At 41.8% G+C, this 26,582-nt stretch overlaps 1 protein-coding gene across 1 annotated transcript in view; it reads right to left on the bottom strand.

The window, feature by feature from the left end:
* PAK1 (p21 (RAC1) activated kinase 1) overlaps positions 1–26,582 on the bottom strand; it is a 406,732-nt gene that overhangs the window by 68,605 nt on the left and 311,545 nt on the right. The window contains exon 10 of the mRNA XM_078658509.1: positions 5,957–6,005. Coding sequence (XP_078514635.1) covers positions 5,957–6,005 — 49 coding nt within the window. The remainder of the gene's footprint in view (positions 1–5,956; positions 6,006–26,582) is intronic.

Raw genomic sequence — 26,582 nt, 5'->3', positions numbered from 1 at the left:
ACCCAGCACCTGCGCACACTCTACTAGCTCCCCATCGAGGCAAGAATCACCTTCAAGATTCTCACCCACACACACAAAGCCCTCCACAACACCGGACCAGCATACCTGAATAGCCGACTCACATTCCAAGCACACCAAAGGATCCTACGATCAGCCCACACTCCTATGGAATTTATTTTTTATTTAAAATGAGTAAAAAATATTTTATTTTAAGTTAATATTTGAATTAATATAATTTTTAAATCTGAATGAAGTGAAAAGTGTTGTAGCATTATTTATTTTGTTCTGAATTTAAAATAAATACATAACGTTAATTTAAATCAATATTGAACAATAAAAATATTTGTAAGTTTTTTCCCCCCAGAGTTCAATAAACATTTTTTTTTCTTTTCCCTTTTGTTTGGGGTGGCAAATGCCAAAAGAACAGTTGATGGACAGAATGCTGAACAATGTCGAATATTAACCCCCAGTACAGAGATCTGGGCCCAAGTACGTCGTTTTGTGCTCGCCATTCCAGTGTGGACCCAGCCATATGACCCTACTCCCCACTCCGATGAGGAGTGATACTCCAAAACTGGTCCAAGGATGCTTGCTTCCAGTCCAGGAGGACTGGCTTGGCAGTTCAGGCTGGACTATCCCCATGAGGAGCAGGATCAAGACTGATTTGCATATGGCTGGGTTTAAACTGGGGTTGCATGGCGAGCACAAAAAAAAAAACAATGGATTAAACTAAGGTCTGTAACTGGGTGGTGAATGTTTGCATCGTTCAACTTTCCGTCCTTCATTTTTATTTTATTTTTTGCTTTTCCTTATACTTTAGCATAGAGAAATCTTCACCCATATGGTAAAGTATAAGGATAATGTAAATTTAAATAATTTATTATGCTCTAATAATTATTAAAAGGGCTTTACTGGATTAATTACGAGTAATTTCATTATGTTTTATTAAAAATATTTTAAAATTCAATTATAAATATGATTTTTTATATTTTGTACATTAAGCTTTATGTATTAATAATTTTAACTTATTTAAATAATTGGGATTTTATTTTAAGTTACCATCTTCATTGATTTCTATGGAATAGTGTTGCAGTATCAGTGGTTGGAAATGTGCAGTGCTGGACTTACAGTTTCTTTTTTGGGCAGTAGTAACGCTTGTAAGTTTGGCTCCACCTGCATTTTCTGGGTGTGAAGCTATGCAAGTCTACACTTTCGAGTAACTTTGTAGTCGAATTTTGTGAATAGGCCAAAGTAGTAATTTTACTCAAAAGAGTAAGTGTAAACAATTCGCAAGTGTGCGTTACCTTTATGAATAGCCCCCAAAGTATGTAACTTTGTGTCCTGTGGAAACCAGGAAAATATTGCATGGCTATAACCCCATAAATCAAAGTTTTGATACCTCTTACACTTTTCAGGAACATGTTTCAACTACCACGAAATTGAACTTAGAGCAAGTGGGCTTGCATACCTCTGGGAGTAATATGAGGGTTTCATTATCATGTTTTTTTTTGGTTTAATTATAAACAGAATGCTAGTTCCAAAACACATATCATGCAATCATAAAAACTATTGCTAGAGTCCTAGTGAGTTTGGGGAAATACAAATGTGATTCGTGCAAAAGGATGAAATGAGAGAATCACATGAGAAATATGTGTTGGATAAACATGAGACGCACAGATTAAAATGCACATTTGCACGAATATGGAGTGATATACGGGTGTTGTATTCTTTGTTGACAGGGCAGCCTTTCATTGAAACAATGTGCTGCTGTGATTCCTAAGGTATTACAAATGAATGCTTATTTAATTAAAATATATTTATTTAGTTATTTATTTATGCACATATAAAGGGCGCAGCTACCCAACAGGGTCTACCGGCACTCAACATGTGAAGGCAGAAACCAACTTAAACAGCAGGCAAAGGAAAAACAGAGATCAAACCAAGTCACTAAACAGCAGTGTCTTTAAGCTCTTACGGAAGGCTAGCAGGGAATGACAGTTCCTAAGGTCAATTGGAAGAGCATTCCAGAGCCTGGGGCCAAGAAAGGAAAAGGAACGACCCCTCATACGGACAAGTCGAAATCTGGGAACTGAACACAGCCACAGGCTGGAAGATCTCAACCGTCGAGCCGGAAAATAAGATGCAACCAGACTTTGAATGTAAGCAGGGGCAAGGCCACATTACAGAGGGCCTTGAACTCAATGCGCTTATTGATTTTAAGCCAGTGGAGTTGGTGGAGCTAAGGAGACGCAGAGGCATATCTAGGAAGATGGAAAAGACGAGCAGCAGCATTTTGAATGACCTGTAGCCAATCTATTGAAGCTGTATCAGCACCCAGGTACAGTACATTGCAGTAGTCCAGCCTGGATATCACCAAAGCCTGCACAACCATTCTCTGAGCTGCCGGTGGGATTAGGCAGAAGATTTGTTTGATCCATCTAAGAGCAGCAAAGCAGCATGCGGCTACTGTGGAAACCTGAGGTTTAAGGGAGAGCTTTTTATCAATAATAAAACCCAGGTTTTTGACTTTAGGGATAGAGGCAGGCACAGGGCCCAGAATATCAGGCCAGTGTTTGATTACCTAAAGCTCCGGGTTATTACCCAGAATAAGCACCTCCGTTTTGGTGCTGTTTAGCTTCAGTGTAAATGGTCAGCCATGAGGAAACAATCCTCAAGCCAAGCTGCAGCAGAGAAGGATCTAGGTGCAGGGCGGCGGAGAGGGAGAATACAATCTGGGTATCTTCGGCATAGGAAAAAATAGTCAGACCTGACTTCTCAGCAATGTCGGCCAAGGGGTGAACATATATATTAAAAAGTAAAGGGCTCAAGACAGAACCCTGAAGAACCCCGGAGGTTAAAGCTAAAGTGTTCGATCTCACTTAGTTCAAGAAGACCTGAATGGTACAGTCTTTTAAAAAAAAGATCAACCACCTTAGAGCCAGACCCATAATGACAGAGGCTTCGAGACGGTCTATCAGAATGGAATGAGAAACCGTATCGGAAGCCACGCTCAAATTCAGCAGGATGAGGGTGGAAGTACCTCCGGAGTCAAGCTGTAGCCTGAGGTGCTCAGTAACCCCGAAAAGAGCAGACTCGGGACTATGGCCAGGTCTAAAGCCAGACTGAGAGCAAATTGCAAGCAGTGACAAAAGAAGAAAGTAGAGTATTAATGTGTTGTTCCAAAATTGTAGAAAACACAAGCAACAGAGAAATAGGAAGGAAATTAGACCAATAAAGAGGGTCAAGACCATCCTTTTTTAGTAGAGGAAGGAGGAGTGCATGTTTCCACCCCTGGGGTACCAAACCTGTACTTAAAGAAGTATTAAGGAGATTAAGAATCACAGAAAGGACTGTGTCGCCCAAGAGACTAAGATTAGAAGGGGGGAGAGGATCAAGAAGTGATCCAGACTTGATAGATCTCAGTAACAGCTTCAAGGAAGGCAAATCCAAAGGAGGCCATGAACTAATCTGTGAAGGATACTCAGACGCAGAAGCCTGGGAGGAACATTGAGGGGACCCTGTCGATAGGCCAACACGAAACATTAGATTCCCTTGTTGGAGGGCATCCTCAGCAAGTTGGTCATGAATGGACTTGACTTTATTGTAAAAGAACAGTGCTAGTTCATCACATTGAGGTTGGGAGAGCGAGGGAGGGGGCAAGAATGCACTGGTGGCTGAAAGTTTTCTGACCACCTTAAATAAAGTTTTCTGGCAGCGATGGGAGCTAGAAATCTTCTCAATAAAGAAGCCTGCATGAGCCGATCTGCAAAGAGCATGATCTCTCTTTAATGCTCCCAAATACTCCAACTTAGTATCAAACAGATAGTGTTTCCTCCAATGTCTTTCTAAGGTTTTGCAGCATTTTGTCTCTTGTTTAAGAGAATCAGTAAACCATGGGGCAGGGAGATGAGTCCTAAACTGTGGCTTTATAGACAGAGGTAAAGCAGAGTCAGTGGCCCTGTATTATATTTAAACAGTTTATAAGGGCAGATCTCGCCCAAAATATTAATGTTGACTCTTTACACTGGGGAGCACAATGAAGGGCTCAGCTCTTAGATTGGGGTGCTCCACAGCAGGATGAAAGAATGCTACTAAAATAACTTTTTGACAAATTACAGATAAACAGATGCAGTGCCTACAAAGTAGAAAAACAAGTAAATTTTTTATCATGAATATTTTTTCCAGACAGATGGCACTGTTGTCATGTTATTTTGTGATTCAGTCTTAAGGTGTTGTTGGACCTGAATGTGTGACTTTGTGTAAAAATATCAGGCGGTGCAGCAGTAAAGAGTGGCGGTGGTAAGCCTCCTACACAAGATCTAGGTGGATTAATGTCAATATTGCCAGCTGGCTGTCTACAAGGACTGTGTCAGTCTGGCATTTGAATTAACAAGTAGAGCTGATGTATGCAGGTATGAGACCCAATTCCTAAAAAATGTGGCTAAATTGTGACGAAATTTAACTATATGGGATGCACCTTCCTTGATGTGATTGTTGCAGTCTAAACTTGAGGAAATAAGGGCAGAATCTTAAGCATATATATGGAGCGATCTAGAGGACACCTACACTTTTAGCCCTTTAATGTGCTTGAGGTAACAATGTGAATTGTAAATTGAACTTAGCCTTACCTTATCTACCTTAATATACCTATAAACATCACTGTACTCTATGTTACATTTGAAGAACTAGTAGTAGAAAAATATATATTTTTACTTTGTTCAATATAGTATGCGAGATGGATCTGGAAAAGGGATGCTGTGTCAGGTCTTCAGGAAAAAGGATTGAGCCACTGTTAGCTTAAAGAGCATGGCACCAGGCAATATCCAGCCCTAATGCACAGAAATCCATATTATTCCATATTATTTTGCAGCTGCTTACATAGTCATAATTGGCTAACTTTGACCTGCAGGTAACTCACTTTCTGTAGATTCACCATTTCTGGCTAAACCAAAGTAATATATCAAATTAACAGCCTAGTTTTAGGGAGCTGGGGGATGGGGGGGTGGGCGGCGGGGGGGGAGGGGGGGCTGGCCATTCCGTGGACACAGAGCAGCATAGGTACCGAGCAGGGCGAGCCCTTTGATGCAAGGGTGATTACAAGGCTCCCCTCACGTACCCAGGTCTGGTGGCTTAGTGGGCCAATGCCTTCACTGTGTAGGCCTGTGTTCGACCTCATGGTGACAAGTTCGAATCCCGGCAGGTCCAGATCGATAAAATAATTACCATTGAGTTAGGTAACAATAAACATCTATTATTCAGCTGCAAGATACCCCTGGTTGAACATGTGCTTTACAAATACAAGTTATGTTATGTTCCTCACTGTGACACATCTTCCTCTAATTCAGGGACTCCTTTAAAACGACATAACAACATGAGTATATTTAGCACTCATTTCAAGAATAATTATCATATGATTGCAGGGTGCTTTATGAGTGAGATAACTAAACAGATCTAGGGATTCTGGTCCTAGAGAAAGTCAGGGAGCCCGACTGTGTCTTTATTTGCAACTCAGACATGTCGACCTATATATATGATGCCGGAGGAATAATATCCTATGCCTCCTTAAACTGTTTTTATCACTTCTTTGGTCACCCTATAATAAAGGAATATCTTTGGGAAGGAGACTGAGATTTTTATCTCTCACAGTGAATCCCGTACCCCATGGAAAGTACTCCCAAAAATCATGGAGCCCATTCATTACTATAACCATTTCTGATGAATGTGGGGAGCCCCACGATGCATCATGACACCTAGGCTGGTCTGTGAGGGCTTACAATACAATTTGGTGTGATTCTTGAGTCCTGTCTAGATTTACAGGCACAGGAGCATCTCCAGCAAACTAGGTGATTCCCATCTGGAACCCAAGAGTGTGAGTCGAGGATGTTTTGTGTGATCAGTTCAACCAAAATAACTACCTATTTGAAATACACAAATATAGCTACAAAGGCACACTTACCTCCTGCCCTGTAGCTATGTCCATTGCAGTATAAACTGTTCCAGAAGCCCTGCATGCCAGCCAAAGAAGACAAAAAAGAGATGAGGCAACACAACTCAAAAAGATACAATAACAGAAGCACATAACAGTAATTCTGGAAATGGCTTCCAGGCCATAAATGCATCAAATACAATGTTAAGCAGATAGATAACAACTGGCTGGAAAACTCTTTGTAAAGCACTGGATGCTTTTAATGTAGGACAATTATGCACTTGAATCATATCAGTGGGGAGGATCCTCGTGGGCAGAAGCATGGCTGTGCCTTGTGCAGTGAGGGATGGCCTTTTGATCCTCGGCTGGTTTCTGTTGCGTCAGTGGGTGTCGATGCAGAACCTGGAGGCATGTCGGAGCGGACACAAGGGAGCTGAACTGTGATTTCAAAGAGACAATGATTGGTTGACATTTTTTCTAGAAGCTCTTTGAAGAGGTGGTAATAGAAACTTGAATGTGGGTTGCATAGTGTGGTCCTTTATAAAGAATACTGTGTGCTTTATATAGGGCCCCCAGTTAGAACTTAACTTCTTATATGGAGATACTACCGGAACTAGGGGGCTTGCTTAATATAATATGCTGGCAAATTATTCTGATAGACTAACCAACCAGAACAGATATTTTTTACTGAGGGTTTCCCATTGATATCAATGAGATGCACTACCTGCGATACGTAGGTGGCGCCACAGAGGAAAACAAATTCAAGTTATTGTTGTCCTTCCATCGAAACACTAGGGGCCAGATGTATGAAGGTTAGGAACAGTATTTACTAATTGCGATTTCCTGCGAATCGCAATTAGGAAATCGCTATTCTTAATGTATGAAATTCTTTTGAGTTTCATTAGAGATTCCCCGTGGGTCGCAAATAGACCTCCCTCATGCATTATAATTAGGTAGGTCGTAATTTGCGACCTACCTCGATTCGCTGCCATCAGAGGGATGGTGGCCTGTTGGGGTCAGCAGACCACCATGTCTGTGATTGCTTTTAAATAAAGCATTTGTTTTATTTTTTTCAAAAGCAGACCGTTTTCCTTAGAGGAAAACGGGATGCATTTAAAAAGAAAAAATTTTACGTTTAAGTTTAATTTTTTAAGCGCAGGCGGTGGTCCTTGAGACGACTTCCTGCTCTTAAAAAATATTTGTTCAACATTCTCAAAAGAGAAGGAGTCTCAAAGGGCCCCCTTCCCATTTGTAAATGGGTTACCACCGCTTTTTAAATGGTGGTAAAGTACTACTGTTTTGCTGCAGGAATTCGGTTGGTCCGATTCGGTATTTGGAAGGGATGCCCAAAACACGCTCCTTCCAAATACTGAATCACAAATACAAATTGTGATTCAGTAACAGCATTCTGCGAATGGATCAGAATGCTTTGTTCATCTGGCCCCAAATTCAGTAGTCCCCCTCCTACCTCCTTCATTTAGTCTTCATTCTCCTGTTGAGCACTCAAGGCCAGCAATAAACCATGAAAACCCAGATAACATATGAAGTACCTTCTTCTCCTAACTCCCTGTCTCTCTTCCAGCTTCACATAGGAATGCAACACCACCAACAACAAGCAGGTAGACACCAACCTGGGGGCTACTCTGTGTGCTCTTTTCACATATGTAAGTTGAAATGGGTCACTACCATCATAATACCTACAACTGCAGAGGACCCAGCAGAAACAGTACTACGCGGTCACAAATCCCATACAAAATAGACAATAAAACAACGGTTTCAACGTAATGAACTAAGATCAACTAGGGTATCAATACCAGGAGTAAGACATCTGCCACAGCCACATCCTATGTCCAGCGGCTGCTGTGCTCGGCTGCAGGATGAATCAAGTGGGCACTGAGGAGGGGGGACTGAGCAAAGTGCCTTGTGAAACCTGTGCAGTAGTTAACAGCTTTTCAATACAAACAAAAATGCCGGCACTATAGCAAAATACTTAAGTTAAAAAACTTCAGTTAAAGGCGTTTTCTTGGTACAACCCAAAGCCTATAATTAATCCAAATATATGGTCAGTTGTGCAACCATAACTCTAACCAGCAGCTGCAGATGACATCATAAATCACTTCAATGATATCACTTATGCCAGCAGTAGTGTTGACCAGTAGTGGCTGGTAGGGCACAGGGTTGGGTGAAAATATAAAAAACCAAAAAAACACCTTTTCCAACAGCGGTGTCTCTTCTCCGCTTTTCTGCTCTTCCTGGATTAAGTCTGGAAGAAGCTGCAGGAGGCACCCAGCACACAGGCTCGCCTGAGCCAATCACAACGCTGCAATGTAGCATTGTGATTGGCCTGAGCACCGTGGCTCCTATCGGGACAGGGAGCCTGTGTATATTCCCCACCAAGATGTCCATCACAGATTGGTGGGGAAAATGCAAAGTGCGCATGACTGCTTGGCTGGCCAAAACGGCCAAGCAGTCATGCACACTTAGTGTTGACAGTCCACTCCTCCTCCCACCCTGAGCCACTAGCCCCCCTCCGCCCTAACCCAGCCCGCAGCAACCAAGAATGAGGCTATAACCTTGTTATGATTGTGTTATTTTTCACCTTTTCATTGCTCCAAGAGCAGTGGGGCAACGCACCTTCGCCTTAGCGGAGGAGCCTCCACTGGTGTTGACATCCCTGATGCTGCATCCCATATTATGTTCCATGAAATTAGAAGAGCTGTAGTATGACTGGCAACTAACAAACAACAAAGGACCTCACATACATTCCACAGAATACAGTACCCAGCCATGTAAATGTGAAATGTCGAAGTAAAAGTGAGAATAGTAGATAAAGGACACTGTTCCAATGACAGACAACAGGCATCCTGCAAAGTCAACTAAGACTACAGATAAATATATCCTCATGATGCTTACCAGGGTAAACGTGACTGCAAACAGATGATCTCATAAATACTGCATTAATACTAAAAAGTGGAATACCACATTCAATAGGTAGAGGCCTTGATATAGATTATAAAGAGAGGAAAGGTTGCAATTGTATTGGAGAACTATCCTTTTTGTACTAGACAGTTATTGTCAAACAGATTGCACGGAGATCAAAGACTGGAGTATCGCTTCTGCACCCAGAAGTATGTCTGTTTGTATGTGGTATTTGTATAGCACAAACCTAGCCAAAAGACAGAAGAGCATTGTACAGGATATAAGCCAAAAGATCCAATCAACCAGTGATTTGAGAAGTAGCTGGGTTCTGAGAGCTGAGCAGACTTTTACTTAGTTGTGATGTAATGTTCTTAAAAGAAATGTGCTTTTAGATTTTTCTTAAACTGAAGCAAGATTGGGAGTGGTCTTGATTGATATTTTCCAGATGCTGGAGGCACAGAGAGTGAAGGCCTGTTGCCTTGTTTTTGTACTTCTTCGCCTATGGTCTGATGGTTTCCTGGCTGCAGGTTTACTGAGAGCCATTGGAGGAGGTGACCTTATCAGACAGATCGGCAATAGTGGCAGCCATGATGGCGCTGTAGATGATGCAGCTGGTTTTGAAGATGGTGCAGGTCAGCAAAGCGATCCTGTGGAGTTCCATCAGTGCACGGGTGATTTCTTCAGGTCCTTGATGAAACATGCTGTGGTGTGGAGGAAGCCCTTACGGGGACCAATGAGGAGTCTGGGAGACTGTGAAGTAGGGCATTACACAATCACAGGTTCTCACAGCAAATATATAGATAGGAAGGACATATGTACTGCCACTAGCAAGTAATCTAGATATTTTATAGACAGTAATTGCAGATATTAGCTTGACATTCTAATCAGATGTTTACACAGAGATAACACAAAGACTAAAGGCTAAAGTCACAGATAACTGGTACCCTGGCAGACATTAAAATTCAGTTGTAAGACTCCAGTAGCACTGTCAGCAACTAGATGCCCTCGCATAGATTACTTAGAGAAGGCTTTTTTTACCAGTGGCAGCAAATATGTAAGGGTGTGTCGTATTGATATGCAACTTGATTTTACCAATGATATCAATGTTTACGTCATCTGTGAGGTCTTTAGCATTTTAATGTGCCCTTGTTCTTTCCCGACTGGATTTTTCCAACAGTCTTTATCTGGGACTTCCAGCAGGCCAGTTGAAAAGACTTCAACTTGTTCAAAACCTAGCAGCCAGGCTGATTTGTAAACAACCTAAATGGCAGCCTATTAGACCTGGTCTGGAAAGACTATATTGGCTACCTGTAATGCAAAGGGTTGCGTTCAAAACTGGATGTATCACCTTTAAAGCTTTACAGAATACAGGCCCAAAATTTATCAAGAAACTCGTTTCTAGGTATAATCCTTCATTAAATCTTCGTTCTGCGCACAAATCTCTTTTAGTTGTTCTGACTTTTAAGAAAAAATGCTTGGGTGGCAGCTGTTTCGACCATCTTGCAGCCACCTTTTGGAATTCCTTACCACTGCCTGTAAGGCAGAGCCCGGACCTCCTTACCTTCAGACATTCTTTTAAGACTTGGCTTTTTAAACAGGCTTACTTCTAGAGTATTATTTTTGTGTTATGTTCTCTTCCGACAGCGCCATGAATCCTACGGGCGTACGCGCGCTTAATAAATACATTTTAACATAACAGAAGGCAGTATGGTTCCATAGCGAACCGTAACTGGGGTCTTGTTGGAGACCCTCTCTGCCCTTAGATACATTGTACATCATGAGCGATTACAATCACTAGAGCAGTAAAAACGTATGCCAGTTCGGAGGATCAATCTGCTGACGCAGCGGGAGAATTAGGCAATTTTCACCTCCAAGCAGCATGTTCTTATTCAATTTAGGGACTATATGTGTGTGTGGGGGGAGGCCATATGTGTGTGTGTGGGGGGGAGAAGGTAAGTGGTTGATGTTCCACAGAGCCCTAGAAATATAACTGGGAATTGGATCAAGTCGCTCTCAGTGGCGCTCCAATGAGAACACCACATCCAATAGGACAGGCACTCCCAGCCGAGTGGATACTCATTTGTTTGCAATGTCGCAGATCCTGCATGACACCAACAAATCAGGATACTGGAAAAATAAATGAGCCCATGGGAGTTTAGATCTTAACAGCATTTGAGCCCATGGGTGTTTAGATCTTAACAGTAAAATAAACAAGAGATTAACCCTTACAAAGCAGATTTACACAATAACACAAAAACAAACTTGTTCTGAAAAATTGTTTGCCAGCAGCCAACTTTGGTGTAATCCGTTAAGTGATAAGGACTACTGATGAGGGAAAACATTTATGTGGCAGTTTAATTCGCCTATCCTTTGCCCCCCTCAAAAAACAGTATTTTTTCCAGAGAAATGTTTGAACCAATCTGCATCAAATTTAGGGATTAAGTTATAGAGTTAGATGGGTCAATTGAATATCATTTTGTGTGTAGATATGTTGAATGCCTCAAAAGTTACTAACATAAAAAACAAGAACATTTGCTTTATAAACTATAAACTTAACTAAAACTATGGAGGCACTAATGGTTCTTTTCCCCTGGGGCAGGGTTATTTTCCCTATCTGAGATTTAGCACTAGTGAGTGTTGAAGAAGAGGAGATCCTTGTGATAGGTCAATTTGAGCTATCACACCTTCTCCCTCAAATGGATTATTCATTTCAATCTTCTCATCTTGGTTTGAATTACCCTAAATTTTCATCTCACCAGCCGGCATCTGGTTTATTGATTAGATCAAATACCATGATTTCTTTTCTCATTAACCATCTTAACAATAGCTCCTTCAAAGAATGTTAAGTGATAGTGATGGAGCAAGGATTCGCATATTACGCGACTTGCTTGGATTCATGAACCTCGAATAACTTATAACAATGTAATTCAACCTGTTTGTATTACTAATTTCCCTTTATTCTGACATTGGGGTGTCCTAGAGACGCTTGCATATGTGTTTACTAACTCAATCTAAAATGGCCGCTGCTTGGCGGGTTTTTCTTTCTGCGCATGCGTTAGTAACACTCACGTGACGTGACGTACTTACAGTTCTGGTGGGAAACTTTTGCGCTTGCGCACTTGCTTTTAAGATGGCTGACTGTGTCCTCATATGGTGAAGCGTGCACAAATGTTTTATGTTATTGTCTGTTTGCATTAAAACCCCCATGCAATAGTATATTTTAAGTCAAGGGGTATAGAGTAGCTATTCATGGTATACAGTGTATTCATTTATTTCTTGTATTCTAATTTGTTTTCGCTTACTTCTCATGTGTCACAACTCATGGGCCTGGGAGGGAAGAAAACCCCATCTTGAAAATCCCTACTGCGCATGTCATCCTGGCAGAGGGAAGACAACCTTGAACAGTGGAACACAGCCAGCTGGCAGCCACAGTCAAGATGCTCCTGAGAAAGTGACCTGCGACCCAGCAGGGTGGAGCTGACTGTACTGCAAAAGATACATTTGTAATATTTCCATTGTATTCTGTAGAGCCTGTCATGGGAACCCCAAATTCACTAGGAGGTCCCAGACTATGTAAATGTGAGCTTGTAGAAGTAAAATGTGATTGGTGTGTTGACCTATCCTACTTGGGGACCAATCGAAATTGGGGATTCTGACACTTGCAACATTTGGGGGGTGGTACACTGACCCGAAAACAGTATAACTAGCCTAGGTTTAACTAGAGAAATTGTCCGACTAGCTGACCTGTCACTGACCCAACGCACTCAATAGGTGACTGATACAGAGCGCTGCGGAGCACTCTGTCCGAAATATCCATAGACTCAAGAGGTTTTACTAAACCTTAAGTGCTGGCGAAGCACTTTGCTGGGGAGTACGCAAACCCAATCGGGGTTCTGGCCGATAGCTGCAGAGAGGGTGGAGCGCAGGCGTTGCTTCCAAACTGCGGGTGCTGGTCGTTCCTTGGTGGTCCTGTCCTGATCCTAATCTGGGTTTCCTGTCCTGTCCTGGGGTGTCCATTCTGCACCTGCTGTCCCATTGATGACTGTCCTTCCTTGGGGTTTTTCCTGTCCTTGACTGATCCGTGGCCAGGGTTGGTCTTCACACCATTCTAGGTAAATATATAGTGCTGAAACTCTATACTGCACCTTCTATTTTCTGTCTTTTGCTTTAATAAAGACATACTCTTGCATATGTTGATTTTCCATGCTTTCGCAAAGCTACTGAATGAAAGCTCATACGTTATTGCTATTTTCCTAGCGTGTTCCTATGTTACCCTTCCTTTAAGTACAACTCTTCATACCGTTTATGAAAATAGATGTGGTTTATAATTTTCCTTTTTCGAGTTGACTGAAGTAAGGTTCCTAGAACTATAGCGTGTTCCATTTCTCTACCCTTCCTATAGATGTATAGGATTTTTCCAAACTCTTATTCAACTTTGAAGTATTACCCAGTAGTGAAATTCTAGTTATTCAATCTTACATTTTCATCCCTGAAAGTTTGACTAGCCTGTTTCTTGTTTTTATCTTCTATTAGACTCATAAATGGTTGCCCTGATATATTTTCTATATGGATATGTGCTCTTTGTTATCTTGATTATTGATTGCTTATTAGTTATAAACTGTATGCTTTCTGAATCTGAATTCTAGATAAAACCTTTAAACCTTCCTGAGTTTGTGGTCATTTACGAATATAAAGAAATATAAATGTTGGTATTTGGTTGTCTGCCTTTCTTTCACAGCTAGCTCCCTGATCCATTGTGGTCATAGGTACCCGTAACGGTGGATTGGTAAGTCGGGTACACGAGAAATAAATAGGAAAGGAACCAGGGTTACTGGTAGTAGAGTGTAAGGTCACCCGATTAATGTATATGATAGATTGAGAATCATATGGGCCCGATACGTGGATGGTGAAATTATTGGCCGGGTGATCTGCGCGCTCTATCAGTAATTTTCTGGTAGCAGAGGAAATGGTTAGGGACTAGTTAAAGTTAGGTAGGAATAGGTAAGGTAGCTAGGTAGGTCGGATGCTGCTATAAAGATTTGCTGTTAAAAGTATAAATATATTGTTGATAATAAATTGATCGATCACGTGAAATGTTTTTGCTTTGAAAATTATGAAATGTTTTAAATAGTTTTTTCTGCTGATATACTGTTACATGTATTAACCCACTCGTTAGTAGTTGTTTAATGTTTGTCTGGAATCCCCGGGGAAATTGAAATAGCGGGTGGTAAGAAGAATCCACGCCGTAGTGAGATCACTTACTCTAGGAAAATTGGTGTAGGTTAGGCAGAACTGGAAGCACTAATTAGGGTTTTTTTTCTGAATATATGCTTGAATAAATGATAGCAACGAGTTCGCTGGAAAAACTTCTATTGTGATATAAACCTAGTAAGGGTCACACCGGAAGGAGTAGCAGGTTCATCGAAGCTTGGGTGATATTAAAGGGGTTCGCTGGTGAAACTTTGGACTTAGTATATATCCCGAAAAGAAGTGGATGAGTCAAAAGGAGTAGCATGTTCTCTAATGCTTGAGTGAAGGATATGCGGAAGAGATCTATCCGTGGCGCATGAAAAGTAGACAGAAGAGGTTTACTTGCAGTAAAACGTATCTTTCCTTTCTAGAACACTCGAGTACAGTGGCGAATGTGTTTTCGTTGTTAAATAACTAAAGCACTTGCACTTTAAGAAATAAATTTAGTTTCCGTTACCTTGTGAGGGAGGGAGTCAGTTGCGGAGCTGCTCTGACGTCACTCTGTGCCGCGCTGGTATTGGTCGAAACAGCGGATGTGTAGCGGAGCTGGAATTGTAAAGGAGGGGTGAGTGCCGAAGCGTGAGAACTTGTCTCGCGAAAAGGCCACGCACCCATTGGTCGAGATTATTTAAACCCGTGCATTTGATTGGTTGCACGTAAATAAAAGCCGCATTTGGATTGGGAGTGATTTGTAAACAAAGTCGCTCGCAGAAGTCGTATGTGGCACACGTATAGACCGAATACTAGACCTGAACCACGACATTTAGGGTTTGAAAACGATCAGTGGAAAGGGCATAACACCAGCATTATGTACGGAAATAAGAGAAAATTGTCCCTTGTAAATAAAGTGAAGAATTATTTCAAAAAGGACAAACCTATCAAAACTAGAGAAGGTGTTGTCATACCGCCACCTAATACTCCTGCATCGTTCATGATGTTTGATAAAGGGCACCACTCATGTGTATGGTTGGAAAATTGGGCGGAATACACAAAAGATGACGGAATTTTGGCTTTCCCGTTAGAAGGAACATTTAATGGCAGAATTTTATTTAATTTGAAAACCCGAATGAATGATTTACATCCCAGACCTAGATTAACGCAGTACGAAGCATTGGAGGAATGGGAGATTGAGGCTTTTGAGAGAGACAAGCCCCGATTAGACAAAGGATTAACAAAATGTTATCCGAAATTAAAACAAGAAACCCGAGATAAAAAGATGAAACAGTGGAGACAGAATATGATTGTAGAAGGACTGTTTCCAATGATGCCAACGGGTGGTCCGGCGGGAGAGAAAAAGACAGAAAAGTGCAAACATTGGGTGTCCCATGGGGATTCGGATGATGATTTATTAGATGACAAGTCCGCCTCCTTATAATGAAGGACCCAGATCCTCTAGTGTAGGGGATACTTTCCAACGAGCCCTGTGTCAGGAAGGAAATAGATCTGTAAACGTAAGAGACAGTTGTCAAATACCTCCTTATAATGAAGGCCTAGGACCCATAGGTGCCAGAGACACCTGTCTAAGACCTCCATTTAGTGAAGAATCAAGATATTCAGGTGAGAGAGACTTTTGTCCAAGACCTCCTTATGAGGAAGGACCGAGATCCTTAAACACAGGAAGCCTGAACCCGAAACCTAATTATGGTGAAGGACCTAGTATGACGCATCCAACTGCCTCAACATTAAGCCCGCAAATAGTACCTGAAATAAGCTTGGAACGAATGCTGCAGGAAAAAGAGCGAGAGGCTCTAGCCAAACAGAGAACCGAAATAATTCAGAAACTCTCCCAGTTAAATACAAGCCCCGAAGCCTTGACAATCCCAGTAACTATTGGACCCGTTGTCCCTTTGTATGGGGATAGACAAGTGAGTCCGCAAGCCCCAATTATTACCCCAACTGTAGTACAGCCCCGAAAAGAGCCCTTAATTGTAGATGATCAGACGAGTGAATGTGAATCTGAAGCTTCTTTAATGGATTTGCCAATTAGGAACTCAGGAAGGAGTCTGCAGAAGAGACATAATCCTTTCAATACGAGAGAGATTCAAATGGAATCAACTTCAGGTACAAAAAGTGTCACATTGGTAACTCCTGAAGAGATTGAGAGATGGAGTCGAGAATTAGAGAAACAGACTCCTCAGTCAAAACCCTTAGATATTTACAAATTGAGAATTGAAATGGAAGAACTGACGTCCGGAAATGTAGGGTTAGATAGATTAAATACCTATTCTGAGGAAGAGCTGCTGTTTATCTGCAAGAGTCTTACCCGTAATACTAAAGTGCTCCATGAGAAATTAACAGATACTGCAGCTAGTATGGGAATAGATATTTCAAAATCAAAGCCATTGCAAAAACCCTATAGAGCAGATTTCTCAGATAAGGATCTAGATAATATGAATGTTTCCGGAAAGAAGGTTCAGATCAAAGAATTGTTGACCGTATTGCAAAAATGGGGAGATGTAGACAAGTGGAAAGCCAGGTGGGCAAAGAAAAAGGAAGAGGTATGGTCCAAACAGACGACTTCTGAGTTTGCTTTAAGGGAAGCAGACAAGCCAGAACAGTTATACCCCATGCGAGAAGTGCCAGGTGGGAAGTATGTGTACGTTCCATGGTCGAGACAGGATATTGTGTCCTTTACAAATGACTTTCCAAAATTGCGAGAAAAGCCTGTGGAATTGTACAGGCAAGTGGAAAGGTTTGTAAAGGTACAAAAATGCCTGTGGAAAGACCTGGATGGGTTTTTCGACATAGTTGTTCCCGTAGATTTGTGGACAGAATGTAAAATTGCCATTGGTTGGCCTAGTGAGGAATACCCGAGGGATCCTGTTTCAGGAGCACCTTCTGATGAGGTAATGAAAAAATACCAGCAAGTGATGTTACACTTAAAGGGAAAGGTGCCTGCAAAGGAAAGTGATTGGACCAGAATAGATAGAACTACACAGGAAAGAGATGAGACTGTGCATTCCTTTTATGAAAGACTGTTACAGGTGTTTAAAAAGTACAGTGGTATCGATAACATCGAGATGAAGGATATGACCCACTTCATTTACAGGTTTGTAAACGGTTTAAGACCCGAAATTTGTCAGTGGATCAAAGACAATAAAATCTGTTGGCAGTCTAAGAAAATAGACGAAGTCTTGCGATACGCAAAGTATTGCGAAGACGAGATGGCAGACAAGCGAAAGGCCCTGAAGGAAAAGGTTATGTGGGCACAAGTAAAACTAGCGGAACAGCAGGAAAAACAATTAGGTAAACTGAATACAAATTCTCAAAATCAAGGTTCTGGGGGAGGAGGGAAGCCCAGAGTGAAAATGAGTCGAGAGGAAGCCAAAAAGAAATGTCCCTGTCACCAGTGCGGAGAGATAGGGCACTGGAGAGACGAGTGTCCATATGCACAGCATAATAACCCTCAAACCCCTGATTTAAATCCACAGACGCAGAATAAAAGGCCAAGAAAGACCCAGCAACAGGTAAAGGCAAGTCAGTTGCCCCGTGCACCTAAACCAAATTACAAGGGAAAAACACCGCAGGGTGATGACAGAGATCTGGGGAGGAAACGAGGACAGAAATGCAGCAACTTCGCAATTTTTATTGAATGATACTTTTCTTTGTGACGATCAATACTGACGGGGCCTGAGAGGGGAGGACGAGGAGTGCGTACTTGGCACCTCCTTGCCGGTAGACCAGTCAGGGCCATACATTGAAGGAAAGGTTGAGGGCAATGATGTCACCTTTCTGTTGGACACTGGTGCTACCCGTTCTACTGTGAGAACAGCAGACGTTCCTAACCTATCCCTCTCGGGAGAAGCAATCCAAGTAGTGGGTGTATCTAATCAATTGATTAGTAGCCCAGTTACTGAGCCCATGGAGATTACAATAGGAAACTTTAAAGAAATGCATAGATTTGTAGTTTGTGATACCAGTCCAGTCAACTTACTGGGACGTGATTTGTTGTGTAAAATGAACTGTACCATCTTTTGCACACCAAAGGGCGTCGAAATTCAGACCCCAGACGAGGATGGAATATACAAATTAATGTTAATCAAACCTGACTCAGAAATTAAACAATTGACTATTCAAGACTTACCCGAAGAACTCCAAAAGACAGTGAAACCAGAAGTATGGGACTTTACTGGAAAAGATGTAGGCCTGATGGCAAATGTAGATCCAATCAAAATAGCCATGAAAGAAAATGCAGTTTACCCCAATACCAAGCCATACAAAATGAGTGCAGAAGTTAGAGCAGGAGTTGCCATTGAAATAAAAAGATTGCTAGAAGCCAACATCATACAAAAAGTGATGAGTAGCCCATGTAATTCACCCATAATTGGAATCAAGAAACCTAGTGGCAAGTATAGGGTAGTACAGGACCTGAGAAAGGTAAATAAAATTGTTATTCCCTGCTGCCCTATTGTTCCGAACCCAGCAGTGATCCTGTACCAAATTCCCTGGGATGCGGAATGGTTCACTGTGATTGACCTATGTCATGCATTCTTTTCGATCCCATTGCATCCAGACAGCAAATTTTTTTTCTCATTTGCTTTCGACAGTCACGTGTTCGTTTGGAATCGCGTCCCCCAGGGGTACACAGAAAGCCCCTCAATCTTTAATCAGATTTTAAAAAAATGCCTTGAGTCTTTAGTCTTACCTGGGAAATCAGTTTTGGTGCAATATATAGACGACCTCTTGGTCGCGTCTAAAAGTCAGAAAGATTGTGTTGTTGACACCATTGCCTTACTGAACCACTTAGGTGAAGGAGGACATAAAGTATCACCTGACAAACTGCAATTCTGTACCAAGTCAGTAAAATATCTGGGGCACCAGATAGAGAAAGGTATCAGAAAGGTTACTTCAGAAAGAATCAGGATAATTCGAAATATGCAGTTGCCCAATACTCAAAAAGAAGTCAGAATGTTCCTTGGAGTTGTAGGTTACTGCAGGCAGTGGATTGTGGGATGTGCAGTCCTAGCCAAACCTCTGATCAAAATGACAAAGAAAGGAGCAAAGGACCCAGTGGAGTGGGACGAGGAGAGCCTGACAGCATTTACTAAATTATGAGAATGTTTGTGTACAGCCCCTGCTTTAGGCATGCCTGACTATTCTAAGGAATTTTCATTGTTCTGTGACACACGAGACAATTGTGCATTGTCAGTCTTAACCCAAGCCCATGGTTTGACTAGACGTCCAGTGGCATATTTTTCTGCCACTTTGGATCCAGTAGCTGCTGGATTGCCTGGATGTCTAAAAGCAGTAGCTGCAACGTGCACGAGTCTTGAGCAAAGTGAGTCCATTATTATGGGACATCCTGTAACTGTGTATGTTCCACATGCAGTTGTAATCTTGCTGACAAGAACTAAAACTCAGTATCTCACACCTAGTCGGCTGACTAAGTACGAGAGAATTCTTGTAGGTGCTGCCAATGTGGTCATTACTCGGTGTAACATACTGAATCCAGCTACCTTATTACCAGACTCAATAATTGCAGAAGCAAAGGGAGAGGTCGAGCACGATTGCATTGACCTGACAGAATTCAGTACTAAACCACGCCCAGACATCAAAGAAGTGCCCCTACCAGTAGAAGATAGCGAGCTGTTTGTGGATGGCTCATGTCTGAGACACGAACTTGTAGGTCTAAGTGCTGCTTATGCTGTAGTCACGGTAAAACGCACTATAGAAGCATCTTGTTTATTTGGAGTGAAGTCTGCACAAGTATCCGAATTGATTGCATTAACAAGGGCCTGTAAAATTGGGAAAAACTGAAGAATAACAGTATATACTGACAGTCAATACTGTTATGGGGTTGTGCATGACTTCGGCCAATTGTGGCTACAGAGAGAGTTCCTGACTTCTTCAGGTACTCCTATTAGAAATGGAAAAGTTGTACAAGAATTACTGGATGCAATCCAGTTACCAAAAGAATTGGCAGTGGTCAAGTGTGCTGCTCACAAATCTGGCACTGATCATGTGACAGTAGGAAATCAATATGCCGACGAAGTGGCCCAACATTGTGCCAGAAATCCAATGTCTGTAAACATTAAATTGGGAGGATATGGAAACAGCTGCCAACTTATGGTGTTTGAGGAAGTGCCTACATGGGAGGAATTGAGAGATTGGCAGTATGCTGCACCATCAAAGGAAAAGGAAAAATGGAGAAAGCTTGGTTGTCGACAGAGAAGTGAGGATGGTATCATTGTGGGCCCTGACAGTATGCCTGTGTTGCCTAGACGCTTGCTTGCTTCTATGGCCAGATTGATGCATGGAGATGCACATATTGGCAGGGATGCCATGGTTCGGGTTTTCCAACAAACATGGTACAACCTGAAGTTCAGGAAGGTAGCAGAGTCACTCTGCCAGAGGTGCTTAACATGTCAGCAGTTCAACGCTGGAAAAGGAACAGTAGTTGAAATGGGAAAAATTGGGAAGTCGGGAGGTCCCTTTGTAAGATTACAGGTAGACTTCATTCAGTTGCCCCTTTGTAAAGGAATGAGATACGTCCTTGTCATTGTCTGCCTGTTTTCAAAATGGGTGGAAGCTTACCCAGCCAAAAAGAATGACGCCATGACTGTAGCCAAATTGTTACTGCGAGAGCTAATACCTAGGTACGGGGTTCCAGTCACAATTGAATCAGATAGAGGTGGGCATTTCCAGAATGAGGTATCGATCAGCTCTGTAAAGCATTCAAGATTACACAAAAGCTGCACTGTGCATATCGTCCAGAAGCTTCTGGAGTGGTGGAACAAGTAAATGGCACTATCAAGTCAAGATTAGGGAAGATGTGTGAATCTACGGGCATGAACTGGATAGAGGCTTTACCTCTTGTTCTGATGGGAATCCGAAGTATTCCAGACCGAAATACAGGCCTGATTCCCCATGAGATCCTAATGGGAAGAGTGATGAGACAAGCATGGGTACCAGGATACAAACTGATAAGCATTTCTGATGATTTGGTACTTGAGTACTGCAAGCAACTGGGTGACCAAGTGCGTTCTATCTCTCGCCAGATTGGGGAAGACACCGTCGCCAGTCCAACAACTCCAGTCCATAAATTGGTTCCAGGCGACTGGGTTGTACTCAAGAAGCATACTCGTTCAAATTGCCTTGCACCGAAGTGGGGAAAACAACGCCAAGTGATACTGGTGACCACGACAGCGGTGAAGTGTGCCGGCGTCCCGAAGTGGATCCATGCCAGCCATACCAAAAAGGTAATAAGAGACGAAAAGAAGACTGACGCTGAAGGTTGCCCAGCTAAGGAGTCTCCAGACGTAGGTTCCGGAGTAGCTGATGAAGAACAACCGAGCACAAGTCAAGATGAGTGGATACCCATAATCGACCTGACTGACGACCCAATCAGAACAAGAAGTCAAACATACGCAGGCAGAGAGTGGAATAGTGAGGACGAGACAGGAATAGGAGAAGACAATCAGATTATCGAAATCCATGTAATATCTGAAGGAGAAGAAGATTGGATAGGGACAGAACAAGTGATCGACACACCTCCACAAACTCCTGAAATTGAAAAGGGACAGACGGGAACTAGTGCAAAAGTTCAAGCAGAAGAAAATCAAGGGTTCGAAGTGCTTGAACAGGATCAGATAGAATTAGACGAACGTGTTCAGGACACAGAAATTGAAACGCCCAAAAGTCAAGTCCAGTATACACCTGAACAAGGCCAGCTTAGTAACCAGGCAGAAGAAACAGATATAAGACCTGGGATTAGTCAGACTGGAAGAGAAGAAGCGGAAGCAGAAGTGCCACATATCAGTGAGAATAAAAGAGTATTAGAAGAAAGCCAAACCACAGTGCCAGCTAAAAGACTCAAGAAAAAGAAACATACTGAACCTAGATTTATTAAGAGACTGAGACTGAGACTAAAAACAGTGGAAGAGAAACTTGAGCAAAGAAGACAAAGTACCCGTATAGCAAAGCAAACCGGAGAGAGCTCCAAACGAAGGAGTGACCGAATAAAAAGACTGAACGAAAAATATCAAGATCCTGAATGGACTTATTTGGCGTTGGAGGAATTTGAGGATCTTGATATAACTGACGAAAGTGACGAAGAACAGACAGCTGATCAGTCTGCCGAAGAAGACGAACCAACCTGAAGTTGCTCCGTGTAAGCTACCTGCGCAAAGTTACAAAGAGGGGTTGAGAACTTCTTCTGAGGAAAAATGTCTGATTCAAATGTGAATGGAAGGCCTAGACGTAATTGTTGTAAAACATGCTGCAAAGTATGTATATGTAATGTAGCTATAGTATTAATACTATGGATAGGACTAACAGTTTGTATTCCTTATATGGTGAGCAAAAATACTAATATTGACCCTACACCGACTGTGACAAAGGACACTGAATAACTGACAACACGAAGAGTAGAAAGACGTGAGAAAACACTTAGCCTCAGACAAACAAAACCGGACTTCGAAGCATCAGATGAGGAAAGACTGCATTATCATGGAGTCAGAAACAAAACGCATTTAAATGTATTCGCTAATCTTTTAGTGCATTACGTAGAAACTATGGAGATAGAGGATTGTTACGTATGCATGAAGCTACCTACTTCTGTAGCTGAAGGCATGACATATCATCATTTGCCACTAACATATGGTATTTCCTGTAGTATTTTAGCTAGCTTATTTTACAAAAGAGGACCGTTACAGTACTACTATTCTAACTCAGACGTGATATTTTCTGAACTTGCTATACGAGGAAATCTGAACCCTGTACATACAAAAAGTGACGTGACACGTTATATGGGAGAATACTTTCCAACTATAGGTACTATAGATTTAGGTGAAGCACACAGAGCTAACTTGACCTGCTCATTGCATGAACAAGAAAAAATATTTCTAAACATGGCAGAGAAAAGAAGGGAAAGTTTCCAAAGAAAGGCAAATGATAAAAGACAGAAAACTCCTAAGTGGGCTGAAAACATGGAAAGCACCTCAAATGGTGGGGCTGGTCCTGCTTTGTTGCTGGATTTCGAGAGAAAAGGGAAGCTTTGTCTTCACCGCGAAAGGACTAGTTATTATAATAACATTTTCATTGGTTCCAGTCAATGTGAACACAATTACAAGGTAATTGGAGGTTGGGGTTTCAAAAATGGGTCAGAACCTGTGTTTCCCGGAATTTATTATATATGTGGAAACAAGGCTTATTTCAAATTGCCGGATCACTGGTATGGAAGCTGCTACTTTGGCATTGTCTTCCCGAAAATATACCATGTGAATGAAATTGCTGGAAGCAGTGAAAACACTAATGGCTTAGTGCGTAGTAAAAGGGAAAGCGTAGGGGAAATAATGGGTAGTATCTTTAGTGCACTGATACCTGGAGTGGGAGTGGTTCTGAACACACACAGAATTTGCAAATTGTCAACAATAGTGGATCTGTTGTCTACTGACACAGCTCATGGATTTCTGTTGGTCAATACCGAAATGGTTGCGATCAGATCTATGGTTTTGCAGAACAGACTTGCTCTTGACACCTTATTAGCAAAAGAGGGCGGAGTCTGCCGGATGTTGAAAGCGCAACATTGTTGCACTTACATACCGGACAAAAGTGTACAAATCAAAAGGTATGTAAGGAACATTACAAATTTGGAAAAGGAACTCAAACCACTGGAGGTTGACAGTGCCTGGAAGAGACTTACTGATGGTCTTTCCAATGTAGGTCATTGGTTTTCTAATGTAGGTAAAAGTTTCCTGTTTAAGGTACTGATGCCAATTGGAGTAATAGGTTTCATCATATTCCTCATATTTGTCTGTTGCAAATGTCGCAAACACCAAAAGAAGTACACTGTGAATAAGAGAGATGTGAAAAGGAGTGTGGATGCACTTGAATTAGAGGAACTGAATAATCAGATTTACAAAAGGGTGAAAAATTCTCACCCTAACAAAGAAGTTAAGGAAAAACTGAATCGAATGTTGGAAGAGATTGAAATGAACAAAGTGTGAAAAAGTTGGTATCTGATTCCATTAGTTTGTGATGATAGTAAATATCATCAAAGAGGGGATTGATGGAGCAAGGATTCGCATATTACGCGACTTGCTTAGATTCATGAACCTCGAATAACTTATAACAATGTAATTCAACCTGTTTGTATTACTAATTTCCCTTTATTCTGACATTGGGGTGTCCTAGAGACGCTTGCATATGTGTTTACTAACTCAATAACGTTTGTATCTAAAATGGCCGCTGCTTGGCGGGTTTTTCTTTCTGCGCATGCGTTAGTCACACTCACGTGACGTGACGTACTTACAGTTCTGGTGGGAAACTTTTGCGCTTGCGCACTTGCTTTTAAGATGGCTGTCTGTGTCCTCATATGGTGAAGCTTGCGCAAATGTTTTATGTTATTGTCTGTTTGCATTAAAACTCTCACGCAATAGTATATTTTAAGTAAAGGGGTATAGAGTAGCTATTCATGGTATACAGTGTATTCATTTATTTCTTGTATTCTAATTTGTTTTCGCTTACTTTTCATGTGTCACATCTCACGGGCCTGGGAGGGAAGAAAACCCCATCTTGAAAATCCCTACTGCGCATGTCACCCTGGCAGAGGGAAGACAACCTTGAACAGTGGAACACAGCCAGCTGGCAGCCACAGTCAAGATGCTCCTGAGAAAGTGACCTGCGACCCAGCAGGATGGAGCTGTTCTGTACTGCAAAAGATACATTTGTAATATTTCCATCGTATTCTGTAGAGCCTGTCATGGGAACCCCAAATTCACTAGGCGGTCCCAGACTATGTAAATGTGAGCTTGTAGAAGTAAAATGTGATTGGTGTGTTGACCTATCCTACTTGGGGACCAATCGAAATTGGGGATTCTGACACTTGCAACATTTGGGGGGTGGTACACTGACCCGAAAACAGTATAACTAGCCTAGGTTTAACTAGAGAAATTATCCGACTTGTCCGAATAGCTGACCTGTCACTGACCCAACGCACTCAATAGGTGACTGATACAGAGCGCTGCGGAGCACTCTGTCCGAAATATCCATAGACTCAAGAGGTTTTACTAAACCTTAAGTGCTGGCGAAGCACTTTGCTGGGGAGTTCGCAAACCCAATCGGGGTTCTGACCGATAGCTGCAGAGAGGGTGGAGCGCAGGCGTTGCTTCCAAACTGCGGGTGCTGGTCGTTCCTTGGTGGTCCTGTCCTGAACCTAATCTGGGTTTCCTGTCCTGTCCTGGGGTGTCCATTCTGCACCTGCTGTCCCAATGATGACTGTCCTTCCTTGGGGTTTTTCCTGTCCTTGACTGATCCGTGGCCAGGGTTGGTCTTCACACCATTCTAGGTAAATATATAGTGCTGAAACTCTATACTGCACCTTCTATTTTCTGTCTTTTGCTTTAATAAAGACATACTCTTGCATATGTTGATTTTCCATGCTTTCGCAAAGCTACTGAATGAAAGCTCATACGTTATTGCTATTTTCCTAGCGTGTTCCTATGTTACCCTTCCTTTAAGTACAACTCTTCATACCGTTCATGAAAATAGATGTGGTTTATAATTTTCCCTTTTTGAGTTGACTGAAGTAAGGTTCCTAGAACTATAGCGTGTTCCATTTCTCTACCCTTCCTATAGATGTATAGGATTTTTCCAAACTCTTATTCAACTTTGAATTATTACCCAGTAGTGAAATTCTAGTTATTCAATCTTACATTTTAATCCCTGAAAGTTTGACTAGCATGTTTCTTGTTTTTATCTTCTATTAGACTCATAAATGGTTGCCCTGATATATTTTCTATATGGATATGTGCTCTTTGTTATCTTGATTATTGATTGCTTATTAGTTATAAACTGTATGCTTTCTGAATCTGAATTCTAGATAAAACCTTTAAAACTTCCTGAGTTTGTGGTCATTTATGAATATAAAGAAATATAAATGTTGGTATTTGGTTGTCTGCCTTTCTTTCACAGCTAGCTCCCTGGTCCATTGTGGTCATAGGTACCCGTAACGGTGGATTGGTAAGTCGGGTACACGAGAAATAAATAGGAAAGGAACCAGGGTTACTGGTAGTAGAGTGTAAGGTCACCCGATTAATGTATATGATAGATTGAGAAGCATATGGGCCCGATACGTGGATGGTGAAATTATTGGCCGGGTGATCTGTGCGCTCTATCAATAGCATTCCCATCCTCATCTCTACAATAAAGCTTGACATTTAAGACTGTTCCACTATGATAGAATTTGTTTGGCTTTAAAAAGAGGAACATTGCCTAATTTCTTCTAAGTTTGGGAAATGCTGCAGGTCAAGACTGAGGCTCAAACTGTTGACATTCATTATCCTACAGTTTAACAAATTAATGGGGGGGTCGGGGGGGGGGGCTACAGAGTGTTTCCTGGATTCAGTTCACATGTTGACAATGTTCCGGACTTCAGGTCTTCATGAACAAATCATGGTAAATGGAATCATATCCTATTGGTGGATAAAAGATATTTGGGATATGCAATTACATTTCAGCTTTTGCAAAGAAGTCTGAGAGCTTTTGC

The sequence above is a fragment of the Lissotriton helveticus genome, chromosome 8, assembly GCF_964261635.1.
Source record: "Lissotriton helveticus chromosome 8, aLisHel1.1, whole genome shotgun sequence".
Classification (NCBI taxonomy): domain Eukaryota; kingdom Metazoa; phylum Chordata; class Amphibia; order Caudata; family Salamandridae; genus Lissotriton; species Lissotriton helveticus.
This window is presented reverse-complemented; position numbering and strand designations above follow the sequence as displayed.